The 26,919-nt window shown below is 31.5% G+C and overlaps 1 protein-coding gene across 1 annotated transcript in view; it reads left to right on the forward strand.

Annotated features, from left to right (window-relative positions):
* Positions 1-26,919, forward strand: part of LOC127709615 (uncharacterized) — a 164,652-nt gene that overhangs the window by 120,156 nt on the left and 17,577 nt on the right. Inside the window, exons 57-73 of the mRNA XM_052215219.1 lie at positions 119-161; positions 2,560-2,729; positions 2,982-3,152; positions 5,834-6,092; positions 6,869-7,032; positions 8,357-8,530; positions 13,410-13,619; positions 15,374-15,416; positions 16,520-16,677; positions 18,231-18,398; positions 18,938-19,156; positions 20,167-20,209; positions 22,167-22,327; positions 23,236-23,409; positions 23,859-24,071; positions 24,646-24,688; positions 26,738-26,901. Of these exons, the coding sequence (XP_052071179.1) occupies positions 119-161; positions 2,560-2,729; positions 2,982-3,152; positions 5,834-6,092; positions 6,869-7,032; positions 8,357-8,530; positions 13,410-13,619; positions 15,374-15,416; positions 16,520-16,677; positions 18,231-18,398; positions 18,938-19,156; positions 20,167-20,209; positions 22,167-22,327; positions 23,236-23,409; positions 23,859-24,071; positions 24,646-24,688; positions 26,738-26,901 (2,577 nt within the window). The remainder of the gene's footprint in view (positions 1-118; positions 162-2,559; positions 2,730-2,981; positions 3,153-5,833; positions 6,093-6,868; positions 7,033-8,356; positions 8,531-13,409; positions 13,620-15,373; positions 15,417-16,519; positions 16,678-18,230; positions 18,399-18,937; positions 19,157-20,166; positions 20,210-22,166; positions 22,328-23,235; positions 23,410-23,858; positions 24,072-24,645; positions 24,689-26,737; positions 26,902-26,919) is intronic.

Raw genomic sequence — 26,919 nt, forward strand, 5'->3', positions numbered from 1 at the left:
ATAGTAATAAGGATGTTTTACTATTTATCTTTCTATCAAAAAGAAGCAAACTGCCTTCTGTTCTTATTAATTCTATTTAACATTTAATACAATACTTATTGTAAATGTATATTTTTAGGTGAAACTCAAATTTTCACACTGATGGATATTATTTACCTTGAGTAAGTACACCAATAAATAGTAGTATAATGGTAAAGTGTGAATGAAAGGAATTATGTAGTGAATGCCAAGGAGACAGCAACCCTAAAACTAAAGATTACCAGATGTAGATATAGGTCTTTATTGATTCGATGTTTACCTATGGGTGCATTCAATAGTTTTTTAAGTGACGTCATTATGTAACAGGGCATGTACAATTGGACTCATCATGCAGAAGTCAGATATTCATATTTATATAGATATCTTTACATCAATGGAAAGATAATTCCATGAATTTTTTTAATTAATAAAAATTATTCTAACAAGTCTTGTTTAAAAATGCTTATTGGTACAAGTTATCAGCTGAAAATAAGACATTTTTCCTATAAAAAACCTTATAAACATACCACCTTTGGCCCCATGGATCATTAACCTGGGCATATATTTGAGGTTTCTAATAATATGTATTTCGAAGAGCTTGTCTGGCTGATTTAAGATCAAGTAGTTTCAGGGTACGTTTGCCTGCTTTGAAAGGAGCTATCTTACCTGACAAATAAAAGTGCTTTTTGCAACAGGTGAAAATCAGATGTTTATTGAGTTGCCTCCCAACATATAAAAAGTCACAAAAACATTTTTTTTTTTTAAATCTTGACAAAAGTGGCATTGAAATTGAACTTCAATATATCTTTTTCGCAATAAATATAAAAACAATAAAAAAATTTCATCAGTGGTATATAAATAGCAGGGAATTCCTCCAATATGAAAATCTCACTGGGGAAATACCCCTAGTTTTTTATACGAAATTGTTTATAGCACCCTATAGATAACAGGAAGTATAGGATTCAACAATAGATAAGTGTCATGACCAATTGGAATTCATGGTAAAATAACAGTTCACTGAACTTGAGTTGGTTGACTTTTGCAATACCAACATGACTGTTATTAAAAACTGTTTGGTTGATATAGTCATGTCAAGAATGTTTGGTCTCTGGTGGATAGTTGTCTTATTGGCAATCATGCCACATCTCTTTATTTTATATTGATAAATATTTTGATGAATGGAAAAGCATTATTAATTCATCCTCATTCAGGCAGGGTAATGGGCAAAACAAGTTGAGAAGTTATAAAAAATTTTAACAAAATCTTGTTGTTGAAACCTATTGTAAGCTGTTAATGCCTTTTAGTGATAATAGTGGTTTTGCTAAATTTAGATGTGGGTGGCACCTAATACCTGGCTGGAAACTTGGAGATATGAAAATTTGCAACAGGAAGAGAGATGTTGTTTTAATTATTTTAGTATTGTTGAAGATGAAAATCATGTTATTTACATTGTCCTGTTTATAATTATCTTAGACAAGTTTAAATAATTTAACAGTCTGTCAGAAAATAGTATTTTTATTTGTGGATCAAGATATTTTTATATTATGTGCCAAAACCTGTAATTTTATCCTAAAAAGATGCAGTGAAGTTTTATATGGTAAATAATATCACAATTATGCTGTATATTTTTGTAATTGGTGTTTAATCTTTAAAATCTATATACATGTTGTTTTATTTGTTGTGATATCATTAATCTGTACAGATTGGCATATGTATAAAAAATGTATCTTGTGTGATTGTATTGTATATTTGTATGCATAAAGTGAGACATTAATTAAATAGAATTGAATTGAATTAATATGTCTATCACAAGCTCTAAACGGACTAATGGGTCCTGGCAATGTTTGAATAAATTGAACAAAGATTACCAAATAGCTGCAATCAACATCACATTCTACCGATATGTCACTCTATTTGGAGTCACTTTACTTTGATCTCATTTTCATGGTTCATTGAGTCCAATTAAGTCTGGTTTTTAGTTCAGTTTCAATATCAGTTTTAAGTTTAACTTAAGGATGTTTGCTACTCCTGTTTTTGATTTTTTGTCAGATATTTGAAATCCTCTAGTTTTATCCATGTGGTGTCATTAAAAATTTTGCCTGCTAACCCCTACTTTTCTTTTCATATTTTACTACATATAGTTTAAACATACATTATTGAAAATTTTATAAAATCCTTGTTATTTTTTTATAGTTTTTAAAGAAACAAGGTGTCAATGTTTAATGTATGAAAAATCTAGAGAGAATCAATTCCCGCCAAATTTTCAATTGCTTTTATCTCAAAAACAAGGATACTGACCATTAATTTTTTTCTGCTTTTTAAGTTCCATTGTTTATATGCTATCAATTTATAACAGTCTTTTAAAAAGCTAGTTATTTTGAAACAGAGGAGCGAACATCCTTAATATATGTTATCATTGCTCCTTTGTAAGTTTAATACCTGTAATTTGACCTTGATATTAAAATTTTAAGTTATTATCAGCCATGATAAATTACAGAGATGAGCAATATTTGCATAAGGATTAATAATTGTCTTTTATAGGTACTCTATACATGATTTAAAAGGCGAGGATAGTTACATGCTGAATGGGAAAATAAAAGTTTGCTTACAAAAAGGAGGTAGATCATGCTTGTTCACAAAGACTCTGTTTGAAAATGCTAAAATACAAAAGTTTGGATGTGACTGGTCTCACAGTGAATTTAAAATACCAGGTATAATTATGTTCTTCTTGAACTGTTCTTCATAACTTATGGGCATAACCAAAAAAATCTGTAATATGTAAACCTTAATTTTGAAGTATCCCTTTAAAAATTTTCTATGGAATAATTTGTGTCAAGATTTCTAGATGAAAGTAAAACAAAAGTTTAACTTGTTATTTGAGGACTAAATGAAAGTACGTTTTTGTTGGTATTTAATTGAGAAAATATTTTCGTGGGAATAATTGTATTTGATTATGTTTTCAGATTTTTCTCTCCAGAAGTTTTTAACAGACAATGATGTAGTTAACAATGCAGCAGGATTAGTACTGGACAAGTTATTGGAAGAATTAGGAATAGCATCAAAACTTAGGGATACACAATGTAGTAGAGAACAGTCCCCCTATAGTCCTAGGGATTCTAATGGCTGGAACATAGGTATTGAAATTTTGAATTGTTTTCTCCTCAGAAAATATCATACAATATTTCACCCCCACTCTAAATGTTTGGGCTATATTGCAATTACCTTGTCGGTCTGGATGTTCCTCCCTCCATCCATTCGTCCATCAAATATTTCCATCACATGTCTTTCAGTTATGTACCTACTTCCTGTTTGCTGATACAATGTACCTTGACTTTTTCAATATGTTTAATGGCTATAAGTTTTTTGTCACTTTTTCTCTCAGAAACAGCTGAACAGAATGACTCTCATAGTTGGTCAACAGCTTAATAGTGATGAGTTGTAATGTGTGAGCACTTTTTTAGATCTGTTAGATACCTTCTTCCTGTTTGCAGACATTTTGTATTTTTTAATGTGTTGAATGAAATTAATTTTTTTTTACACATTTATCAGAAACTACTTGACAGAATTACTTCATATTTGGTCAGAAGTTCAATTGTGATGAGTTGTAATGTATAAGTGCTTTTTGTGTCTATCAGATACCATACTTCCTTTTTTTCAATACTCTGAATTATGAGTTTGGGTATGCTAAGCACAACAACACATGCATTCTGGTTTAAAAAAAGCTTGATTTAGCAATTCAAAACCTTCAAATGTTCTCCTGATGTCAGTACAGGATACTTTTGTTCACAGAAATCCCTGGCCTTCTTCCATTGTCATTATCATACTTGACAGATTGATCTCTACACAACACTATCTCACTGTAACTTTGGTGAAATGGTCTTTCAGTGGTTTCATACCATAACTGCATTTGTTTTTATTGAGCTCTTACATTGTTGCTTCAGCAAACAGTTTGACAAACAATTTTGTTTGAAATACTGTTGAAAATATTTTTACCTTATAAAATTTAAACAAAGGAGGAGGTATGATAAGAGCCATTATCAGGTCGCCAGCATATTGATATTGTAAAATATCAGCTGCAAGTCACAATATGAAGCTTTTTGTTGAGTGAGCACAGTGAACAAGTTCAAAAAGTCTTCATATTGTGTTGAGCAGCTGATATTTTACAATATAAATATGATGAAAATCTGATAATAGATTTATCCGATTGTACTTGTGTAGTTTGCATGATAGAAACAAGTTTTTTTCTTTGTTTCACCAGTGAACTGGGAGTTGACTTGATATGTTCGGGTCAAAGTTATTTAGACTGGGACAACATATTTGACGTCACAAAGCCGTGATATGCAATTTTATGAAGAGCTGAGCAGAGTGATGCAGACAGTGGAAACACCAATAATATAAAAGTAGTCAAGTCTTTCAAAATAATGTTAATTGTATTGATAAATTAACATTGTTATATAATCTGGACAGATCATTTGTGAGGTCATAAACATGATTAGATTGACATATTTTAACTAAAATATCCATTTTACACAAAAAAGATACAAGCCCAGGCCTAACCCAAAAAGACATTTACACAAATTAGTATCTTTGTAAAAGACATCTTGTAGAAAATTATCTTTATGATAAAAGACTTGGCTCACATCTAAATGTTAATGACAAGATCTTTTTAGCTCTTTTTTACAGTTTTGCACTAAATTCAAAAAGTTTGCAGCCCTAATGCAGATATTTAAGACAAAACTAAAAAATAGAAAAACTGATGTCTTACCTTATGAATATCATATTTGGTAGATTTAAGATACTCTTTGATTTTCAAATTTAAGGGAATAAAAAAGTGGCTTGATCATACCTTCTCTTAACAAACCTACGGGTCATGAGTAAGTTTGTTAAGGGACCCATATGGTCCCGATTATTAAGTTCAATGTTTCAAACTAAAAAATGTTTTAAAGACATGTAAGAAAGTAGAACTTTTTTTGTCCAAATTTTATTCCAAAGCGTTGATTTTTACATCCCAAATAGTCCAAATATAGAATTTTTGCTTAATTAGACAAAATCGTCCGGATTTCAACTAAATTAAGGCATTAGAGCAGACATCGACAAACTAAATATTCAAGGTAGATATGTATAATATTATAACAAAAATTATATGAAAAGATCGTTTTTGTCAACGCATGCCCTTTATGTTTTCTGTCCAAAAAATGAATGGAAATTTAACCATTTTCATTGAATTTCATGCAAAATCAAAATGAGTGCTATCTGTGACGTCATGAATAGAATGCAAGTACGTACATTTTCAACAAAAAGATATATTTCCTATGAAGTCATTGTATTAGCTATGATTCATTGTGATATTGGTCAATAAATCCTAATTTGAAATTGTAGCTAGAAATAAGGGCCATTTTAGGGCGTTATTGAACCTACTCCTTTGATTAATAAATTATGATTTTAGCAAACGAACCAGTATTATGCTTTTCCAACCTATCTTGTTGCAGTATAATTCTATTCAGAACAAGTAAATTTAACATATCTTTTTTAGATTTCATTATATACAGGACTCTATCAGATTCTCTTCCAATTTGTATGAAGATTTCCATTCTCAAAACCTTGGATGAGTTAGAGAATCAGAAAAATCTGAAATGAGGGACCATTTTTCAGGAGGGGGACTTTTAAAATTATCATATTTATACACGCTTATGATATTTTTTAGGGTGTGAGAAAACATTACCATTTAGTTTACCTGCAGTCCCTTATACAATGAGTTGTCACCTGACTGGTACCTGTACAGGTGTATACACTCATGATTATTTTATACTTTTAGGGTGTGAGAAAACATTACCATTTAGTTTACCTCCAGTACCTAATACAATGAGTTGTTACCTGACTGATAGCTGTACAGGTATAGATTGTTGTATAGATGTGGACCAGATCAGTAGATCTATCAATGTTTACATCAAACTGGATGCCTGTAACTACAAACTGACAGCAGGAATAGAGAAACTTACATTTGATATACCTCTACTGAACTACGAGTTTGGTCAGAAACAAAGCTTTAGGTTGATGAATATCTTCAGGATTGAGTAAGTTGTCAGTTTTACTACCTCTATTGAACTATGAGTTTGGTCAGAAACAAAGCTTTAGGTTGATGAATATCTTCAGGATTGAGTAAGTTGTCAGTTTTACTACCTCTATTGAACTATGAGTTTGTGTTCAGAAACAAAGCTTTAGGTTGATGAATATCTTTAGGATTGAGTAAGTTGTCAGTTTTACTACCTCTACTGAACTATGAGTTTGGTCAGAAACAAAGCTTCAGGTTGATGAATATCTTTAGGATTGAGTAAGTTGTCAGTTTTACTACCTCTTCTGAATTATGAGTTTGGTCAGAAACAAAGCTTCAGGTTGATGAATATCTTTAGGATTGAGTAAGTTGTCAGTTTTAGCTTTGTTGATCTATAACTATGAAAAAAGATAATGCCTCTGGTTAATGAATATCGATGACTGAAAATATTGTAATGATTTTTGTAGTTTATCTTAGTGATAACAAAACATTAAGTTTCAATAGGAACTGCAAATTTGTCTTTAAAGGAATTGAAGTAAAATTTCCTAGATAGCATAAGCACATATTTAAAGATGTTTTAATTGTCCTATATTAGATATAAAAACCATATTTCAGATTAATTTTCTTGGATATCAATAGGTTTTTAAGTGATAAAGCATTGCACTTCCAAAATTTAATAAAATTTGAAAATTCCAAACTTACGAATAAATATATTCTTGAAAAAAAATTTGAAATGCAATGGATTTTTTTTTTTAAGAATGAAAGTGAGTTTCCATCTTTGCTTCATATTTTTTTCAGTTATTCCATCATTGATTTATCAATGGAGAAGCAGTTTGTAGTAAACATGGATGTCAGTGTATGTTTTGAAGCTAATGCACCATGTGTGTTTACATCAACAGTCATGAAGAATGCTAGGTTACCTAAACCTATATATGACCTGAGAAGTAATTTGTCTTTTGCAGGTACAGATTTAAAGTTTTTACTCTGTATATCTATATATATTTGTAGACATGGGAATAATGGATATGTATAAAAGGAATGTACATCAATGAGACAGCAATCAAACGTTTAATCTCCAATATATCTAAGGAAGGTTATTATACCCCACGCAACGAGTTGCGGAGGGTATAATGTTTTTGACCCGTCCGACTGTCCGTCCGTCTGTCTGTCCGTCCGTCTGTCCGTCCGTCAGTCCTGTTTCTTGTCATCGCAACTCCTCTCAAACCATACAACAGAATTCACGAAACATTTTTAGATAATAAGGACATACTATGTAGTTGTGCATATGGACAGGAAATTACGATTCAATTCTTTTTCTAGGAGTTACGCCCCTTTGAACTTATTTACTTTAATGTACTACTGCAACAGTTTGTCATCGCAACTCCTCTCAAACCACACAACAGAATTTCATGAAACCTTTTCAGATAATAAGGACATACAACGTAGATGTGCATATCGACAGGAAATTACGATTCAATTTTTTCCCAGGAGTTACGCCCCTTTGAACTTATTTGCCCAATATACTACTGCAACCTTTTGTCATCGCAACTCCTCTCAAACCACACAACAGAATTTCATGAAACTGTGTAAATAGGATGGACATACTATGTAGATGTGCATATTGACAGGAAATTATGATTCAATTTTTTTTTCTGATACAATTTTTTTTTATTTCTCCAATGACAATGTGGGGACGTGGGGTATGTGAGCGCGCTCACTAAGGTTCTTTCATTACTGAAACATTTTGTCTGTATAGAAATCATATTATACATTTTGTCAATAGACAATCTCATTATATATATTGCACCTGGAAATAAAAATATGAAAAAGAACTTTGCTATTATTGTTGCTATTAATCATGACAATTCCTGGTTGGTCTTCATTGATAATATTTATATCCCAAGAATGATCTTTAAAGTTGTTGACTATATTTTTTATTCACCTCATTAAAGTTTAAACAAATCAGCCTTAACTATTCAGCCACTTTTGAATGGGAGACTTTTCTTGTTTTTCAAATGAGAATTTGCAGATTGAAACATTTGTACAACTTTTCATATGAAGATTGTTCTATTTGAATATATCTGGTATAACAAAAACAGAGTTCAATTCTTTTTTAAGCAAAAAACAAAATCTGTTCATGATCATAGTATGTTCATATCGCCACTGTAGACGTTGATCAAACATATTGTATTTATATGTTCATTTTTAGATAGAATTCATTGTTTCCTGGGTCCCTCTTTGATAAAACTATAAATGTTATGTTCTGATTATGACTTTATATTACAGACATATCCTTTAAAGAATTAGCTGAGAACCTACTGTTGGATGTTACACAACAGTTACCATCATATGCTGCTGACATATTACTAGAGAGACTTGGTATATCTCAGTGGATGCAGGATGTACCATGTAGTAGACAGTCATCACAATATACCCCTAATGTCAAAGGATGGAATATATGTATGTTATCTGTTTTTAATATACATTCCACTAAAGACTTTATCACTATTTTAGAGTCTGTGACACATGACCCCATATTTTGCAACACTATTGACTTCATATAACAATCACTTCTAATTTGAGGCATCAGACATTTTTTCTTGTGAAAAAAAGATATTAAAGGAATGTCTGTGATGTTCTTTTATGGTGGACGACTAGCAATAAGGTGTATTATTAATTTATAAAACTATGAAAAACATTCTATAAATAATGCTTGGCAAGAAACTGGTTGGTAGAATCCCTATAACATTTTATAGCATTAAATTAAACAACTAGAATAACAAAAAGAACAAAATTTTAAAAGATAGTTCTAATATTTTGCCAGTTATGTTAGTCAAACATACTATCCCATAGTTGTCAAGAAGATTCTGACACATCATTTAGACTCATTTAGACCTATTAATCACTTATTTGTACCTTAATAGAAAAAAATATGGGGTATCCATCTATGACATATTGAGGCCTTCAACACGGAGCAAAAACTCTCAGTTCACTGCAAGTTTAAGACTTAGTTTGTAGATTTTAAACCTTATATTTTACAGTGTACCCTTTAATGTATATCTGCCTGCTTTGTAAGGGATATTTAACCCTTTCCTCCATAATGACGCCTTTTGACGCCACCCCCTTTACTCCATAATGACGCCTTTTGACGCCTCTGTATAGTACCTCAGTTGAAACACTTTGACTACGAAATGTCTGTATCAGACTTAATCAAATTTGTATCCAATATAAAACGGATATTCATAAGAATATCTGACTTGAATTGCATTGATGAAATATTTGTTTTCGCAATGCATTAATACTTTAAACATGCCGATTTTTTTTATAAATAGCCGTCGCCATTTTTTCGAGGTTCTTGTTGACAACACTGACATTGTCACGTTAACTACATTTATTGTTGGTTATTAATGACAACTGGTTATAAAATACCTAATAATCAATGTTTACGATACAGTTTGCGTAAAAAATTATTTTCCGTAAGAAAAACTTTATTTTGAAACTCCGAGTGTTCACTGCCGCTTTTCTCGCTTTGGATTCGTACATTATTGCAACAAAAGCATTTTATTTTTAAACTTACGTTGAAATATCAGAAATTTAATGAACAACGCGGAGATATGCAGTCGAGTCCATACAATTCTTTTCTGACCCATTGAGTGAGCAAATATAGCAACTTGTAAAATGTAAACATGTGTTTGGGGAATCCCATTATACGACTTCCGGCGAGTCATTAAGTGGGCGGGAACATACAAATTTTAATGACCACAAAAAAATCATTCAACGTACAATCTTTCAATGTTTTTGCTTATAGAAAGTGACATTTAAGTTTCAATCATAATTATTTTAAGTTCTTCAATTAAATTAACGAGAATAGCGAATTATGCAACAATATTCAGCATCCGTAAGTTGTGATTCTAAGCCCCGCCCACCAATAGAATTTACCGTTTTTACAGTGATGTTTACACAAACAAAAGATGATGAATATCTTTTCCGCGATGTTTATTTCAACAATCATGAAGGCATATGGTTCCGTGAACCACTTTGTTTTAGTAGTAACAATTTGACTAACAAATTACAGAGCCTTAACTTTGCGGTTCACTTCCCATTTATAAAATATGTCAGACTAAAAGAACAGACATACGTGCATTTTTCTCTCCACAATTTTCGCCGTATTTCGGGTTTCAGGGAATCAAAATGCGAGATAGAAGTAAAAATGTAGTTACTCATTTGATTAAAAGCTACCTTAAATTTAAGCAACCAACTGATCAGCACATCTTATTATTAATGTTTAGTAGAGGAACAAGGGGGATATTAAATAATATTAGTATCCTAAACTTTGATGAAAGAACATGTCATGTTCATACATTGTATGTTGCAAATTTTTTTCAAGTTGATTTTTGAGGAACTTGTTTTCTACTTCCACTGGCTGTTACTGACTAATATTTTGTTAGTCTGGGAGAAAACAAAATACCTATTAATAGTTATAATTAATTGGCTTTAAACTAGCTTTTAGTAACTGTGTACTCTTAGATCAATACTCACTCACTCACATGTTTTGTTTTTTTAATTTTTTTTATATGTACTTCTTGCCAATCTGATGAGTCAAGTCAGCCATTAAAGAGCAGGAGTTTGGATGGATGCTTAGCACTCCTATCGATTCAAGCCATTCAAAGCAGACTTTTACATTTTATTCCTTTTTTTATGCCCCTGCCATAGCGGTGGGAGCATTAAGTTTTACCCTTGTCCGTCTATATGTACGTACGTACATACATACATCCCAAAATTGGTTTCCGTTCTCTAACTTGAGTTTGCCTCAACCAAATGTTATGAAACTTATACACAATGCTTATTACCACAAAACACAGATCAAGTTTGAATTTGGGTAGCGTCACTTTAACCATTATTGAGTTATGCTATACACAATATTCATTACCACAAAACTAAGATCAAGTACAAATTTTTTGTTTCTGTTTTCTCACTTTATGTTGCCTCAACCAAATGTTATGAAACTTATACACAATGCTTATTACTACATGATACAGATTAAGTACGAAATTTGGTGGCGACACTTTTACCATTCTAGTGTTATGTCCCTTTATTATCATAAAAATTGCTGAATTTTTTAGTTTGTCTCAACCAAATGTTATAAAACTTATACACAACCGTTCTAGAGTTATGCGTGTTTACAAATAGAAAAATTGCTGAATTTTAGTTTCTGTTCTCCACTTGAGTTAGCCTCAACCAAATTTTATGAGACTTACACACAATGCTTATTACCACAAAACTCAGATCAAGTTCAAGTTTGGGTAGCGTCACTTTTACCGTTCTTCAGTTATGTCCCTTTATAACTATATGATATGCAAGAGGGGGCATCATCTGTGTCCACATGCGGGAATTTCTCGCTGCATTGAAGACCTGTTGGTGACCTTCTGCTGTTGTCTGTTCTATGGTCGGGTTGTTGTCTCTTTGACACATTCCCCATTTCCATTCTTAATTTTACTATCCACATTTATTGTCTATTTGAATCACTGCCCAAGTTTGTGTTGCTCAGTCTTAGGTTTTCTATATTGTGTTTTGTATACTGTTGTTAGTCTTTTTTCTTTTTCGTTGTTTACCATTGTGTTGTCAGTTTATTTCGACTTATGCGTTTGAATGTCCCTTTTGCCTCTCTTTGGGGACTAATGTGCGCTCATAATCATAATTAACACAACCACATTATGTATGTTTCTGTCCAAAGTCAGAAGCCTATTATTCCGTGGTTGTTGTTGGTTGCTGTCTATCATCTTTTTGTTTACCCTTTTAGCATAAATCAGGCCGTTGGTTTTCTAGTGTGGATTGCTTCACATTTTGTCATAACATGCATAACACATAAACTATGAATGGTCATTGTCTTACATCCACATCATTTGGACTGTTGAAAAGTTGTCACATTGGCAATCTTACCACATTTCCTTATTTCATTATTGTATGCAAAACAGTCTACAGAAAGGTCTTTATTGCATTAAGAAGAGGTAAACAAATAAGGATTTATAAGGACCTCCTTCTGAATATGCATGAAATATTTGCCACTGGACGTGAAACAAGGAAGGGGTTAGCTGAATTCTTTCAAGTTAATGTATTGTTATTTCTGGAGGGGAAGGGGTTTGCCTTTATAGGAAAAAACCTAAATTGAAATAATGTTTTTTTTTATAAATTCAAATTGTGACGAAACGCACAGCAGGATATCAACATAGGAAAAAGTTTAATACCCTTCTAGATTTCAGGATTGATGTTACATTTTCGAGAGGACTTTACAAAGAGAAACAGGCATATGCATAATCAGCATGTTGTTAACAATAACAGTGTCAGTGTTCCATTGAACACAACTAAAACCAGATGCAAAATGGTGTACAAAAATGTAATAAAAAGAAACAATACCACATGCTATTATTTTCATATTGCCTTTTCAAACTGTGATATTTATCACTACTAGTATACAAAAAGGTCTTTGTTAAACAACTTCACAAACATCATAGATTTTCTTTTAGAAACAAGATATCTGATAACTAATAATGCATTTTCTAATTTGTTGGCCTAAACACCTACTTTTTAGTCTGATTCTTGGGCCTTATTTGGATGCTAGGAGCACACATATGATAAATCTTTTTCAAGTGCAATGTTGTGATAAAAAGTTTCCATTTGTTATCATCCAAAATATCTAACTGTCAACTGTTCATTTTTTACTTATTATACAGGATTTCAGTTGGTTGCTATGAACAGAAACTGTTGCTAAGGAAAAATAATGTACAATATTATTTTCCATAATATATTCCAATATATGAGTCATCTTGATTAACCTGTAAAAACCTTATTTTTTAAATATTTTCACCATTTTTTTTTAAATTCAAAATTTAATCACAATTTTCTTTGGTTGCTACGGAAATACTTCTGTTGCTATGAGGAAAAAAATAGACAATTTTTAAAGAAAATAAAGTTTCCATTCAGATTATTATGTACATTCAATTCTCTCATTGTTTTCTTAGAAACAAATTGACATTACAAGATTTAACCCAAAATTTAACCATTTTAATTTTATATTTGGATAAATCTCATTATCTGTTACCATGGCAACAATATTAAAAAATTTTTTTTTAGTAAATTTTGAAGATCTGACATAAATGTATAACTGACAAAAAATTTCAAATGTCTAACTGGTCTATTAGAGGTACAGTTAATATTTCATTAAAGTAAGCATATTTTCAGCATTTTAATGAAAAATCCTATGCAAATCAAGTATGTAAAAAAAAAATTTCCATGGAGGAAAGGGTTAAGGTACTATGATTTTCACCCTTATATTTTTCAGTATGCCCTTCAAACATACCTCTCCAGGATTTAACAGGAAGTTTAAGCTGTACAATTCCAGATTACTGTACTGGTATAGACTGCTGTATAGAGATCCCACAGATTGGTCGTACCTTCCATGTCTACTTGTTATTAGATGCTTGTTCACACCGACTTAAAATAGGAATAGAAAACCTGGGATTAGATCAAGCTTACTTTAACTTTGAGTTTGGTATGTACAAATGTATAGTCTTTGTTAATTATACTCAAGTGATATAGGTATGCTTTTTATAGCAATATTTACTCAGAAATATTTATAGTGTCTATTATAGGATATTTATTTACAAGTGGAGTGATGCTTAATCTGCAATGCAACTTTTTGTTTATATACAATTTGATAAGAATAATCCAAATACTGTTGTACTTGTAATAAGGTTTCATAATTATACCCCACGCAACGAGTTGCTAAGGGTATAATGTTTTTGACCCGTCCGTCTGTCCGTCCGTCAGTCCTATTTCTTGTCGTCGCAACTCCTCTCAAACCACACAACAGAATTTCACGAAACCTCTTTAGATAATAAGGACATACTATGTAGTTGTGCATATCGACAGGAAATTACGATTCAATTTTTTTTCTAGGAGTTACGCCCCTTTGAACTTATTTACTTTAATGTACTACTGCAACAGTTTGTCATCGCAACTCCTCTCAAACCACACAACAGAATTTCATGAAACCTTTCCAGATAATAAGGACATACTATGTAGTTGTGCATATCGACAGGAAATTACAATTCAATTTTTTTTCTAGGAGTTACGCCCCTTTGAACTTATTTACTTTAATGTACTACTGCAACAGTTTGTCATCGCAACTCCTCTCAAACCACACAACAGAATTTCATGAAACCTTTTCAGATAATAAGGATATACTACGTAGATGTGCATATCGACAGGAATTTATGATTCAATTTTTTTCCCAGGAGTTACGCTCCTTTGAACTTATTTGCCCAATATACTACTGCAACCTTTTGTCATTGCAACTCCTCTCAAACCACACAACAGAATTTCATGAAACTGTAGATAATAAGGACATACTATGAAGATGTGCATATTGACAGGAAATTATGATTCAATTTTTTTTTCTGATACAATTTTTTTTTCTTACACTTATTTTATTTCTCCAATGACAATGTGGGGACATGGGGTATGTGAGCGCGCTCACTAAGATTCTTTCATTGTATTTTGTAATAGATGAATTTATTATGTCTGTTTATCAAAGTATTAAGGATAAATGTTATCAATATAATTTGTTCATCAAAAGAGGAAACAACTGTTTTATTTTGTTTTTTAGTTTTATGATTTCACTGTGTAGCATCACCACTGGATATAGGTACCTCCGAAGCAAAGAAACAATGATAGCAAAAAGTACCTATTCTAATCCCAATACAGTTAACAACAATTCACCCCTATTCGCCGTACAGCTGTTTATCTGCTTTATTTACCTGTGAATTTATCTGTGTAAAAAATAGGTTTTTTTTCGAAAATACAGTGTTGTTCAAGCTTAAATTTGATATACTTTTGTTTTATGAAAATGTCAAATGAATATTTTAAGGATAAATGTGTTTTATCAAGTGTGAACTCGTCACATGCTTTGTTGAACAGGTACCACCCTATCCGATTCTGACAAATTGAAGAGAGAGACAGCCAATTAAGGATTACAATCTGCCCTAAATAGTAGCTACATTATTCGGAATCAGTATCACAAAACTTTACTTGTGAGCAAAACGTAGAATATAATGAAAATAAGAAGAATTTGACCTTACCTGACCTGACATTTGTTTTTTCCACCGCTTCGGGGGTACTTGTGATGCTATACAGTAGAGTTGGACACACAAACAAAATCTTATGAAAGCTCTGCTTAATTGGTTTAGCCAATATCAAAAGGTATGATAGTGAGTAACCCTTGTTAATTAAATCATTATTTTTCAGATAAAGTCCATGAGATAAGGCTAAGCAAGCTTTTAATCTTACAGTAAGTTTGATAAACATCAGTTTAAGTCTTGTATTTAAGAAAGTATAGTGGAACCAGAAGAGAGGCATCAGAGAGGTACATCTACAAATATCCAAAAGAAAAAATTGAATGAAATATCTGAATTATGCAACATTAGGACAATGTCATGCCCTAACCTCGACGAGGTTTGTTTGTTTTTTGGGGATTAATGCAACTTTCAGTAACCTTGGCTTTATCTTAGTGGTCAGTTTTTATTGGTAAAGGAAGCTTGAGTGCCAGGAGAGAACATAGACCTTCAACAGGTAAACTGGCACTACTTGTAAATGAAGAACAGAGACAAACATTGGAACTCATATCCTCAGAGTGAAATGGCTAGTGATCACTATAGATGAACAACTTAGACCACTCAGCCACCTTGAGAGGGGAGGTCAAGGTTTGGATTCGTTTCAATGTCAAATGAAAATTGGTAATTACTGCTTCTCGGCTTTGCAATTTGCATTAAAAAGTGAGAGCAAAAACTGGTGACAGCCTCAAAAAGGAGAAATACCTTCAAAAAAGTCATTAATGTTGGTGTTATTGAAACCAAAAAATGTCTTGACTTTACTGATCTGTCAGTCGATATTTGTCTTCTACGCCAACAGTGCATATTATTTAATGTTATATAATTAAATTTTATCTTAAGCGTAGGCACAGTTAAATCGACATAGTGCATTCACATAGTTTACGATACATGTTACATGGGAGATAAACTGCAACAGCCATAACTATTTACATCTGTGAGGCTGCTCAAAATGGAGATAATACTAGATATCGAGAATTTTATCATGCTGTTGAACACAAAGCAAAAGCAGCACGTCATATTAGAATGACCTTTAGGTCAATTCAGCAGACATGGAATTCATACAGTACAGGAACTGTATTTTGATACATGTGGAATATAGAAAGATTATTGAAAATACTGACATGCAGATTGACTAACTTAGCTAAATGTGTTGGTTTTAGTATGAAAAAATATTTGCTTATTTAGATTATGTAAATTTATGATTTTTGCCATGACATTGTCAGTTTTTTTTCAACTTATGAGTTTGAATATCCCTTTGGTATCTTTTGATTCTATTTTGCAGGTATTCAGTGAGTGATCTGGAAGGAAAGAAGAAGTACATTGTCAATATGAACATTACAGTTTGTTTGGAACCATCTGGATCATGTATCTTTACATGGGACATTCTCAAGGATGTTTACTTACCTAAACTTGGATGTGATTGGAATATAAGTATGGCTGGTAAGTTAAAAAAAAGGGTTGACCTAAAGTATAACCTATAATGATAGGGTGTCTCTTTTGCTTAAATTGATGTATAAATAGGTCTCCAAGAATGGAAATATTAATTTCAGTGCTTGGGTTAGGTAGAGTGTTATGATAAAGAACCCTTGCAACAACAAGGGGTCTGAAGATAGCCTGTTGCATGGGGGTTTCAAGCTCCTATTAAAAATGTCCTCTTTATAATTTTTATTAACTTCAATTCACAGATTGTTGATATTTGGTAACAAGCTTTATATTGGTGACACATTTTCAGATCCTTCAATATTTTTTGTGCTGTATACATGTATATTTTTACATTGGTGCATAAAAATAGAATCTTGTTGTAGTATTTTTATCAAGTGCAAATCATAGCTTCTTTACATTTGATACCAAGCTTAATATTGGTTGTCTGGTTTCATGTTGATTTGTATATGTATTTCCCTTCACTCAAAAGAGAGAGCTCAATTATAAATAAGTAAGCTGAAGCTCACACTACATCTTGTTTTTTTTGTCCTGAATATGCATCAGATATTTGTAATTGGGCATGAGGCAAACGGCAATCAATCATTCAGTCTCTGCTTAATTGCCGTAACATAAAACTTACTTTATATTAGGACCTAAACTTGATGTGATTTGAAAGTTGATTACTCAGGTAAGTTTCAGTTGCTTTGAATTTCAACTTGAGGATCTCTGGTAAATTCAATTATTTCAAAATGTAACTCTTGATGAAGTTGATGTTTTTAACAAAATGTGCAATGCAATGGTAAATTTAGATTCTGAAGAACTATAATTATCTTACCTCATGATCTAATTGCGATATAGATTTTTCAGGCAACTAATATTAACATGGGATATTCTGTAAAGCCTTTCCTTATACTATGCCATGTTTTAAAGGAGTAGGTTCGATAAGGCCTAAAATGACCCCTAATTCTAGCTGAAATTTGAAATTAGGATTTATTGACCAATGTCACAAGGAATCAGGTAATATAATGACTTGATTGGAAAAAAGTCTTTTTGTTGAAAATGTATGTTTTTGCGGTCTATTCATGAGGTCACAAATAGCACTCATTTTGATTTTCCGCGAAAATTCGATGAAAACAGGTAAATTTACGTTGATTTTTTGGAGAAGAAACATAGAGCACATGCGTCGACAACAAAGATATTTAAACTTGCACTCTATGTTTCCTAGCTCTTAATTTGGTTGATTTTGGACGATTTTGTCCAATTTCGCAAAAATCTCTATTTTTAACCTGTTAGGGATGTCAAAATCAATGCTCTAAAATAAAACTCTGGCAAAAATAGTTCTATATAACTTTCTCACATGTCTTTTCATCAACTTAAAACACATTTTATCCTGAAACATTGAACTTAATAATCGGCGAACTTACTCCATTAAGTTTACATTGCCAAATGAGAGCAATCTTTATCCTGCAGTGCTCTGAAGCACTTTTATTTTCTTAATTATGATTGAAACCTTTAAACACTGAAATTTTATTGATTGAATGTGAATGATTTTTCATTTATTTTTTTCATAGATTTTTCTCCCTCCAAGCTTCTACAAGATAGTGGGTTTACAGTAGCAGACAATCTACCAGATGTAATCCTTTCCCAGATACTAGAGAAAATGGGTGTGATTGACTATCTACTAACACCAGAATGTGATCTGCGGGATTATACACCAAGTTTGAATGGATGGATCAATAGTATGTATTTTTGAAAGGATTAAAGTGAATTGTATATTTATCGCTATTTTGTGTATTTTTCCTTTGATCTTTTTTGTGATCATTTTTCATATCATGCTACTCGCTTGAGATAGAAAATCATCGTCAGAAACTAAGGGCGCACGTGAAGTTGTCAATGTAAACATCAACGACGTCATAGGCAAAATAGTGATAAACATTATTAATGGTCTTTCAAACTCGAAGTTGTTTCTAAGCCACATCTCATCTCAGGGCTGTTGCCCTTCAATGAGATTGTAGCAGAGAAACACCCTCTGGTTTGAAAAAATATCTGATTTACAATTCTAAATTTTATTTAGATTTTGTTGTTAAATAGAGGACTAAAGAGGATTGAATGACATAAATTTATTAATATTCCAACATTAGGATGGTAAACATCCATTACAGAAGTTGTTAGAGACAGTAGATAAAAAAGAAATACATCAATTCTAAGTTCATGAAACTAAATAATCCATGTCATATTTGAGCATCACTGTAAATTACAATTTGTCTCTTTTTTTCAGATTGTCCAGCAGAAGTAATCAACATGACCTTGCCAAATCTTCCCTCATCTTTTACCTGTAGGATAGATGATACCTGCACAAAAGTTGATTGTTGTATCAGGGTTGATTTTTTGAAGAGAAACATACATTTAGAGCTGGATGTTGATGTCTGCTCAAGAAGAATATCATTCAGTATTGAAAAACTGAAGCAAGATTTAACCATATTTAACTATAATCTAGGTATATAAGAATATCTAGGATGAGAAGGCTTACATTTCGCCTTTTCTTATATTTTGTGTTTATTTTACTTTCTTGTCACAAGATACAAATTTTATCAATGAAAACATAAGATAACCACAATAATTTACTATCATTCTCAATCTTGGGAGCAAAATTGATTGAAATATATTAAAATTGAGGGAAGGGGGCAAAAAGATTTTTTTCTTTTTTTTCACTATTATTGATTTTAACATAACCTCAAGCTTGCCTGACAACTTTGCTTATTCTCCAAATTCATTTGGCCTTTCATACTGCATTGTTAATAAAATTTATTTGATCGGGGCAAGCTATAGGGTAATATAAGATTTTGTGAAAAACAGACAAAAATATCACCTCAAAATGACATTTATAGTAATTTTATTAGATAACCTCTAAAAACAAATTTTTGGCAGGTATATAGGAATCACCCTGTCTGTCCATCCATATGTCTGTCTTTGTGCCTTGTAAGCACAGCTCCTTCAAAAGGGCTGGAAGAACATTGATGAGAGTTTACAGAGATGAAGAACACTACCTGAGGATGTGCACACAGGAATATAATCCTGGTCCAACATGATAAAAGGAAAAAAAAAAATTTCTGGGCTGGGGCAAATCACAGTTCTAGTTTAAATTTTATGCGGAAACATTTAATTCATAAAATACCAATATGATGTAAAATATTGACCTTAAATTCAGAAATTTATTGTATTCAGTAATCCTCCAAATTGCAATAACAAATTTAACATTTTGTTGATTGTTCACAGAGGATCAGAAGGACTTTTTGGGATGTCAGGTTTGGGCCTTTATTTTTGCAGTAATTCAGAATTTACACTTATCAAGACTGGAATTAATGATTGATTTTTCCAAATCCTTGAAAGAAGGCTTTATTATTCTGGAATCCAGGATTCAGCATTTATTTTTCTGGGAAGTCGCGGAATTTTATATCCTTTAAGTTTATTTAACAGTTTTTATGACATGCTATTTTTTTTTTCCAGATATTGGAGGAAAGCTCAAACTTTTGGATTTTGTGTCCCTAGAGTAAGTTTTATGACATATTATTGATAATCACTTTTGACGATTTTACATGTAACACGGACGTGCAAACTTTGAACATATATATGGGAGATTTCTACCATGAGAGGTGTTGACCTGACTTTAAATGCTCTTATATGAACTGAATACCTAAAACAGGCATTCAAAGGAGTTATAATGGCATTAAAGAACAATGATACTTATTCAAAACCGTAATATATTTGAATATAAAAAACATGTGACATGTATATAAGATGAGGTTTTCTTGTTCTTAAAATCCTCCATGATGAGTTTGCACAATGCAGGTATGATAATATTTTCCAGATTTAAATATTATGATGGAAAACAGAACATACTCAGTCCTGAAAATCTCAAAAGAAGTAGTTCCGGTAAAACCCTTTTTGGCCCCAAAATATAGCATTTTTACAAATTTGTTAAAAATGTAAACTTTTAGCTATTTATGGAAAGTGGAATACTTTTGTTACATAAATTTGGGCTGATTTTTTACAATACAATGCACATGCATCAAGTACTAGCTTAATTAATGCCTGCATAATTACTGAAATCTTCACAATTTTTGCATTTGTGCTAATTTTTAGACAGTTTTTGTCTAAAATGGAAGTGGCTGCATTTGTGTTCAGTCTTAATATTTAGATATATGTTGTATTTGATGATAATACATACTATATATAAAGGTTGAGACTGAACACATATGCGGCCACTTACATTTTAAACAAAAACCTTCTGAAAAGTGATGTTTTTTGGCATGTTTGATAGATTTTTCATATTTAAGCTTGAATTTGAGTGTCTTTAATGACCAAATCAGTTCAAATAGTTTACCTAAACTTATTCAATCGACTGAATTAGACACTTAGTAGTTAAAAAATGTCAAAAATCTTTCTTCAGATGTACTTCAAATTTTAGGCCAAAATTAGCCTTACCTAGACTTTCTCCTTTAATAATATACTGAGTTTGACAAATATAGACTAACACAAAATACCAACTTACTCATGCTTTAATTTTGTCTGTTAGAAGCAAAAATCTGCATTGTTTTCATCTGTAAAATTAGAATTACTTTGTTTGGAAACTTGTTGATGAATTTCTTGACATCAAAGAGTTATGAAATGTCTAAAAATGAATTGGGTACACTTTACAAAATATAAAGTTCGTATTTCATCTTACAACATTTTCACATAATTAAGTAAGTTTCATTTGTTTTTTTTATTTTTATATTTTGTAATATACTGTAAGTGAAATTATACATGTGTTTTAATTTTAATGGAGAAACATCTCAAAGAAAACTGAATTAAATTTAATTTCTCAATAATTCATAAAAAGGATGATAGAAATTTACCAAGATATTGAACAGTATAGCAGACAACATCAACCACAAACACCTGTCTTCTCTTAAAACTATAGACATACTAAATAAAAACATTTTTTATTTTTTAAAATATCATATATCCAATTATCCATGCATCTGTCTTTTCAAAAAAAAAATCCATACTACATAATTCAAGAAGTTAACCCAAATATAAGTAACTTATTCCAAATCTCATGAAGATACGGAAGGAAAATTTTACTTTTATTTGATCAAGACAATGAACAGAAAAATACCATTCTGAAATTGTTAAACTTTCCTGCTACGATTACGTCAATTCATTCCAGTGTAGAATTTCCAATATATGAAATTGTCCTTGTGTATATCTTCCTCACACAGGCGTGTTTATTTCATCAGAAAAAAAATGGAAATGTTGTTTTGGAATTTGAACACTAGTGACTATACTACTAAAGGACAGTGAACACTACTGGAAAAGATTTACTGAATAAGTAGGAGAAAATGCTAAGAAGAAAATGATAGAAACAGAAATCCTGTAAAATTTGTTTCTATATTGTCATATTTGAAGGTTCAACCCCTACTTAAACAAGGATAAAAGAGTACTCTCATTCTTTTTTTTCTTAGTTATACCATAGACAACACAGATGATATGAATGAATTCAGAGTAAACCTCAATGTCACCATACAACTGGATGATGGAACTGTTCTTTATAAATCTGTATTGATGAAAGATGCCACTTTAATAAGAATATCATGTGATTGGAATACTGGATTCGTTATTACAGGTATGGAATAAGGAATTCAAATATATTTTGATTTTTAAAAATAAAAGGTTTAAAAATTATTCTGCAAATTTAATGTATGCAGTAGTTGATCTTATCTGGTAACATCAACGTTTAACATGATCACAATTCAAACGGGTTAAAGGTTCATTAGATGCCAAATTTATATACACCATATTTTCTTAAATAACCAAGAATGCTTTTCTATGTATAATAAAATGTGCTTAGAATCTAACCGTTCATCTAAATTTGATGTGATCTTTCTCAACAAACAATTGGTTCATGCTGCAGACCACAGTCTTCTGAGTGAAGTCAAGCCTGAGGTCATGTGCCTATGGAAGCATTGCCAAGGATTTTTGTATGGAAGTAAATAATTTTACTGACATGAAATATTACATGAATTTTCAAAAAATATTTCACTTCCAGGTTTATTTTATTTCTCATTTGGAAGATCTAAATATTTAAACATATTGTAGATTTCTTTATTTTTATTCCTGAAGGATCATAAGCTATGATAAAGACAAAAAAATTTTTTTTAAATTTAGTTTGTTTCAAATATTTATAAAAGCAGAATTTTGAAATAATATTTTGCTATGAGCAGTCAGTTAGGTTCAATTTTGTCAAATTAACTCAAAAACATCACTGATGTATAATTGGCTTGCAAGTCAATAATTTAACCTCAATTGAATCCGTACTCATGTGACCTTTAATTTGACCCTTAGGAGCTGGCTTATGCATATGTCAAGCATGTTTTCGTTAAACAAATTGTTTTGAGGTAGTTCATGATAAAAAATTATCAGCCAGTCATTGTCACCTCAGCTTGACTTAATTTGCAAAATTGAATAAGTTACAAAATAACAGTAATTTATCCCAAAACACTTGCATTTCACTCTTGTTTTTGTGTGTTGCAGATTTTTCCTTGCAGTCCTACATAAACCAGTTATCTCTGCCCAGCAAAGATCAGCTGACTGAATTAATGGCTGCTAAACTGGTTGAAGAGTTAGGAATAGGGAGCTTACTTCAAGATGCTCCTTGTCAGAGATCAAGCTCTTTATATAGTCCTTCTATCCATGGTTGGAAAAATGGTAATTTTATATATGTACAAACTACATATTGGACCCAGCTTGGTTATATACGAAATAATCAATGAAATTAGTAACTTATATATTTTGACAAAATTTCTTATAAAGAGTTATTTGAAACATGCTGCACTATTTTTCCCAGTTAATATCATTTTATCAAAAACTCAATCATGTTTCTATCACATGTATTTTTAAGCATTTATAAATAATATGCAGAAATCCTTTTGCAGATTGTAAACACAGTTGAAACATTTAAAGAGATTTTTGTTTCTATTTTGAACTTCCTTAACTTTTACTTCAAATTTTCTCTCCTTATCAAAGGTGAAAACAGCAACGAATCCCAAAAAAAAGAATACAATCATCTTTGGAATTCTAAAACATTTAGGATATTCTGGTGAATTACTGTGGAATGCTTTAACATCACTGTGATCATATTGTATATTTATTTATAGAATGTCCACTGGCTGTCCCTTTCCCAGACCTGACCATTCCAGCCTCCTGTTACATGCCGTCTCACTGTACTGCTGTGGATTGCTGTATAGATGTGGATTTCTTACATCGTTCATTCCATGCCTACATTGATATGAACACATGTGACAACACATTCAAACTGGGAATAGAAAAACTCAAGTTGGATCCTATAAGTTTGACAGATTATCAGTTTGGTAATAATTTTCATTTTTGATGGAAAACATAAAAATATATATACATATGTTAAAAAGATCAAAAAGATATGCGATGAGTATTGACACTTCTATCAGTATCCATTTCCTTTTATAATATTGGAACAGTGTTAGGGAGCTACCATTTGATTTTTATGGGGGCTAGGATGAAATTTGAAAAAAAAGGCAAGACAGGAGTTTGAGTAAAAAAAAAAGGCAGGATGAGCAACTTTGCCAAAAAAAAGGCAGGATGACAATTTATGTAGAAAAAGTCAGGATAAACTAATAAAAAAAGGCAAGACCGAATAGAGTGAAAAATAAAAAGGCAGGACAGAGATTACAACTAAAAAAAATGCAGGACAAAATTTTTCATCCTAGCCCCCCCATAAAAATCAAATGGTAGCTCCCTTATTGTACAGTAGGAAGAAAAACTTTTGGCTGTTGAAGAATGCTTTTTGCCCAAATGCTTTAGTTGTATATTAAGGTAATAAATAAATGTGCATTATTATATAATTTAGTGACAATGGAATTTTTTTTTTAATTTTTAGTTAAATTGCTTCCCTTGCTCTTTTTTCAGGGACCACTGAGTATTTCAATTTGAAAGGAATTGTAAGAATAGGGTAAGTTGTCTATATTGTAGTGATTGTTTTTCAATGATTTTCCATTTTTAAACCATTTTTGTTGAGCCTACAACTTCTGTCGCAGAAAGCTCGACATAGGGATAGTGATCCGCCAGCGGTGGCAGCGGCAGCATTAACATACTTCTTAATATTTCAGAGGGTAGAAGACCTGGATCCTTCATACTTTGTATAGTGATGCCTTATGTTATTAAGTTTCCATCTGTCATATGTCCATTGTCCTTGACCTCATTTTCATGGTTCAGTGACTACTTGAAAAAAAGTTAAGATTTTTAGTTATCTTGATTTCTCTCTTATTATGAGTAATAGGTCCTCATGCCTGTCAGACAGTTTTCACTTGACCTCGACCTCATTTCATGGATCAGTGAACAAGGTTAACTTTTCGTGGTCAAGTCCATATCTCAGATATTATAAGCAATAGGTATACTATATTGGTGTCATCTGACCTTGACCTCATTTTCATGGATCAGTGCTTAAAGTCATATGAAACTTCAAATTTGAAAAAGAAGTTGAACATGTTTTATATACTTGAATGGCTAAGTTTTACTCTAAAAGAAGTGGACTTGAACATTTTTTAAAAAGAAAATCCTTCATATTATCAAAATCTTTATAAATGTACCGATTTTGAATTATTGACTTCCCAGACACTAATTCACCGATATTTTCCGTATGCAGTGACCTTAACTATGAGACCTTTCTTTATAACTTCGGCCACCACACAGCGCAAGTGCGAGGGAAAATCCGTGATGAAAGAATGTAAACACACATTCTCTTGAAGGTATAGAAATAACAGATTCTTAAAGAACAAATTTGATACAATAAATCATTTAACAACTGTTATGGAATAGTTTAATTAACAAATGGGAACGCATGCAAAATATAAAAACAAATGTCATGGCTCTTTCAATTCATTTATCTGTCATGCTTTCCACGTGCTCTGTTTATTGTTTATCAATGTCATGATCTGGCAAACTTCGGCAACAAACTCGAAAGTTAATTAGCTTGCAATCAACAACCACTGAATGAAATATTATTTGTCGATAATACGTTATAGATGTGTAATGAATATAAAAAATGCGCATGCAAGACTTAGTTTAGTATATATGCATGCATTGGTTCAATAATATCGACATTTTAATTTCAAGAAACTGGTTTCATAGTGGTTTGGTCTGTTTTTCTAATACTGTATGCAATAGGTCAACTATTTTTGGTGTATGAAAATATTTTACGATGTACATGTCAGTCTGGCACGTTTTATTTGACCTTGACCTCATGTTGTGGTTCATTGCTCAATGTTAAGTTTTTGTTATTTGGTCTGTTTTTCTAATACTATAAGCAATAGGTCAACTACATTTGGTGTATGGAATGATTGTAAGGTGTATATGTCTGTCTGGCAATTATCATCTGACCTTGACCTTATTTTCATGGTTCATTGGTCAATCAAGTTTTCCTTGTTAAGTTTGTTTCTTAGATACTATATGCAATAGGTCAACTATATTAAAAGCATGTAATGATTATAATGTGTACATGTCTGTCTGGCAGGGTTCATCTGACCTTGACCTCATTTTCATGGTTCATTATCAATGCATATGTTAATTTTTCCTGGTTAAGTTTGTTTCATATATACTATGTGCAATAGGTCAACTATATTTAAAGCATATTTGGTGTATGGAATGACTGTAAGGTGAACATGTATTTCCAGTTTGGTTTATCTGACCGTGACCTCATTTTCTAGGATCATGTTAAGTTTATGTGAAAGTTGTAGTAAAGCTTTATATTTAGGGCTATCAACATAAAATCAATGGTCAGTAAAGAAGGCGAGACATTTCAGCATGTGCACTCTTATTTCAGATAAACTATCAATATTATAAAAATAAGTGCCTAAGAACTATCATGTTCTGAAAAAGAAAATCATAGATGCTTCAAAGAACATTAATATGTAAAGATTCTGTATCAAAATTGAAAAAAAAATTATCTTCACAGACATATTTAGTTAAAGTTTAATAAATTATTTTTAATGGTTGTTTTCAGGTACAGAATAGAAGATTTGAATATACAGAGAAAGTTCCGTGTTGACTTGAACCTGAGTATTTGTTTTGAGTCCAATGAACCTTGCCTGTATGAAATTGTCCTGTTTAAAGATGCTCTGGTACCTAAATTACTTTGTGATTGGGAAGCCAACTTCTCTATTCCAGGTTAGCTGACATTCTTGT

This window comes from Mytilus californianus, unplaced genomic scaffold, assembly GCF_021869535.1.
Source record: "Mytilus californianus isolate M0D057914Y unplaced genomic scaffold, xbMytCali1.0.p SCAF_7, whole genome shotgun sequence".
Taxonomy (NCBI): Eukaryota; Metazoa; Mollusca; class Bivalvia; order Mytilida; family Mytilidae; genus Mytilus; species Mytilus californianus.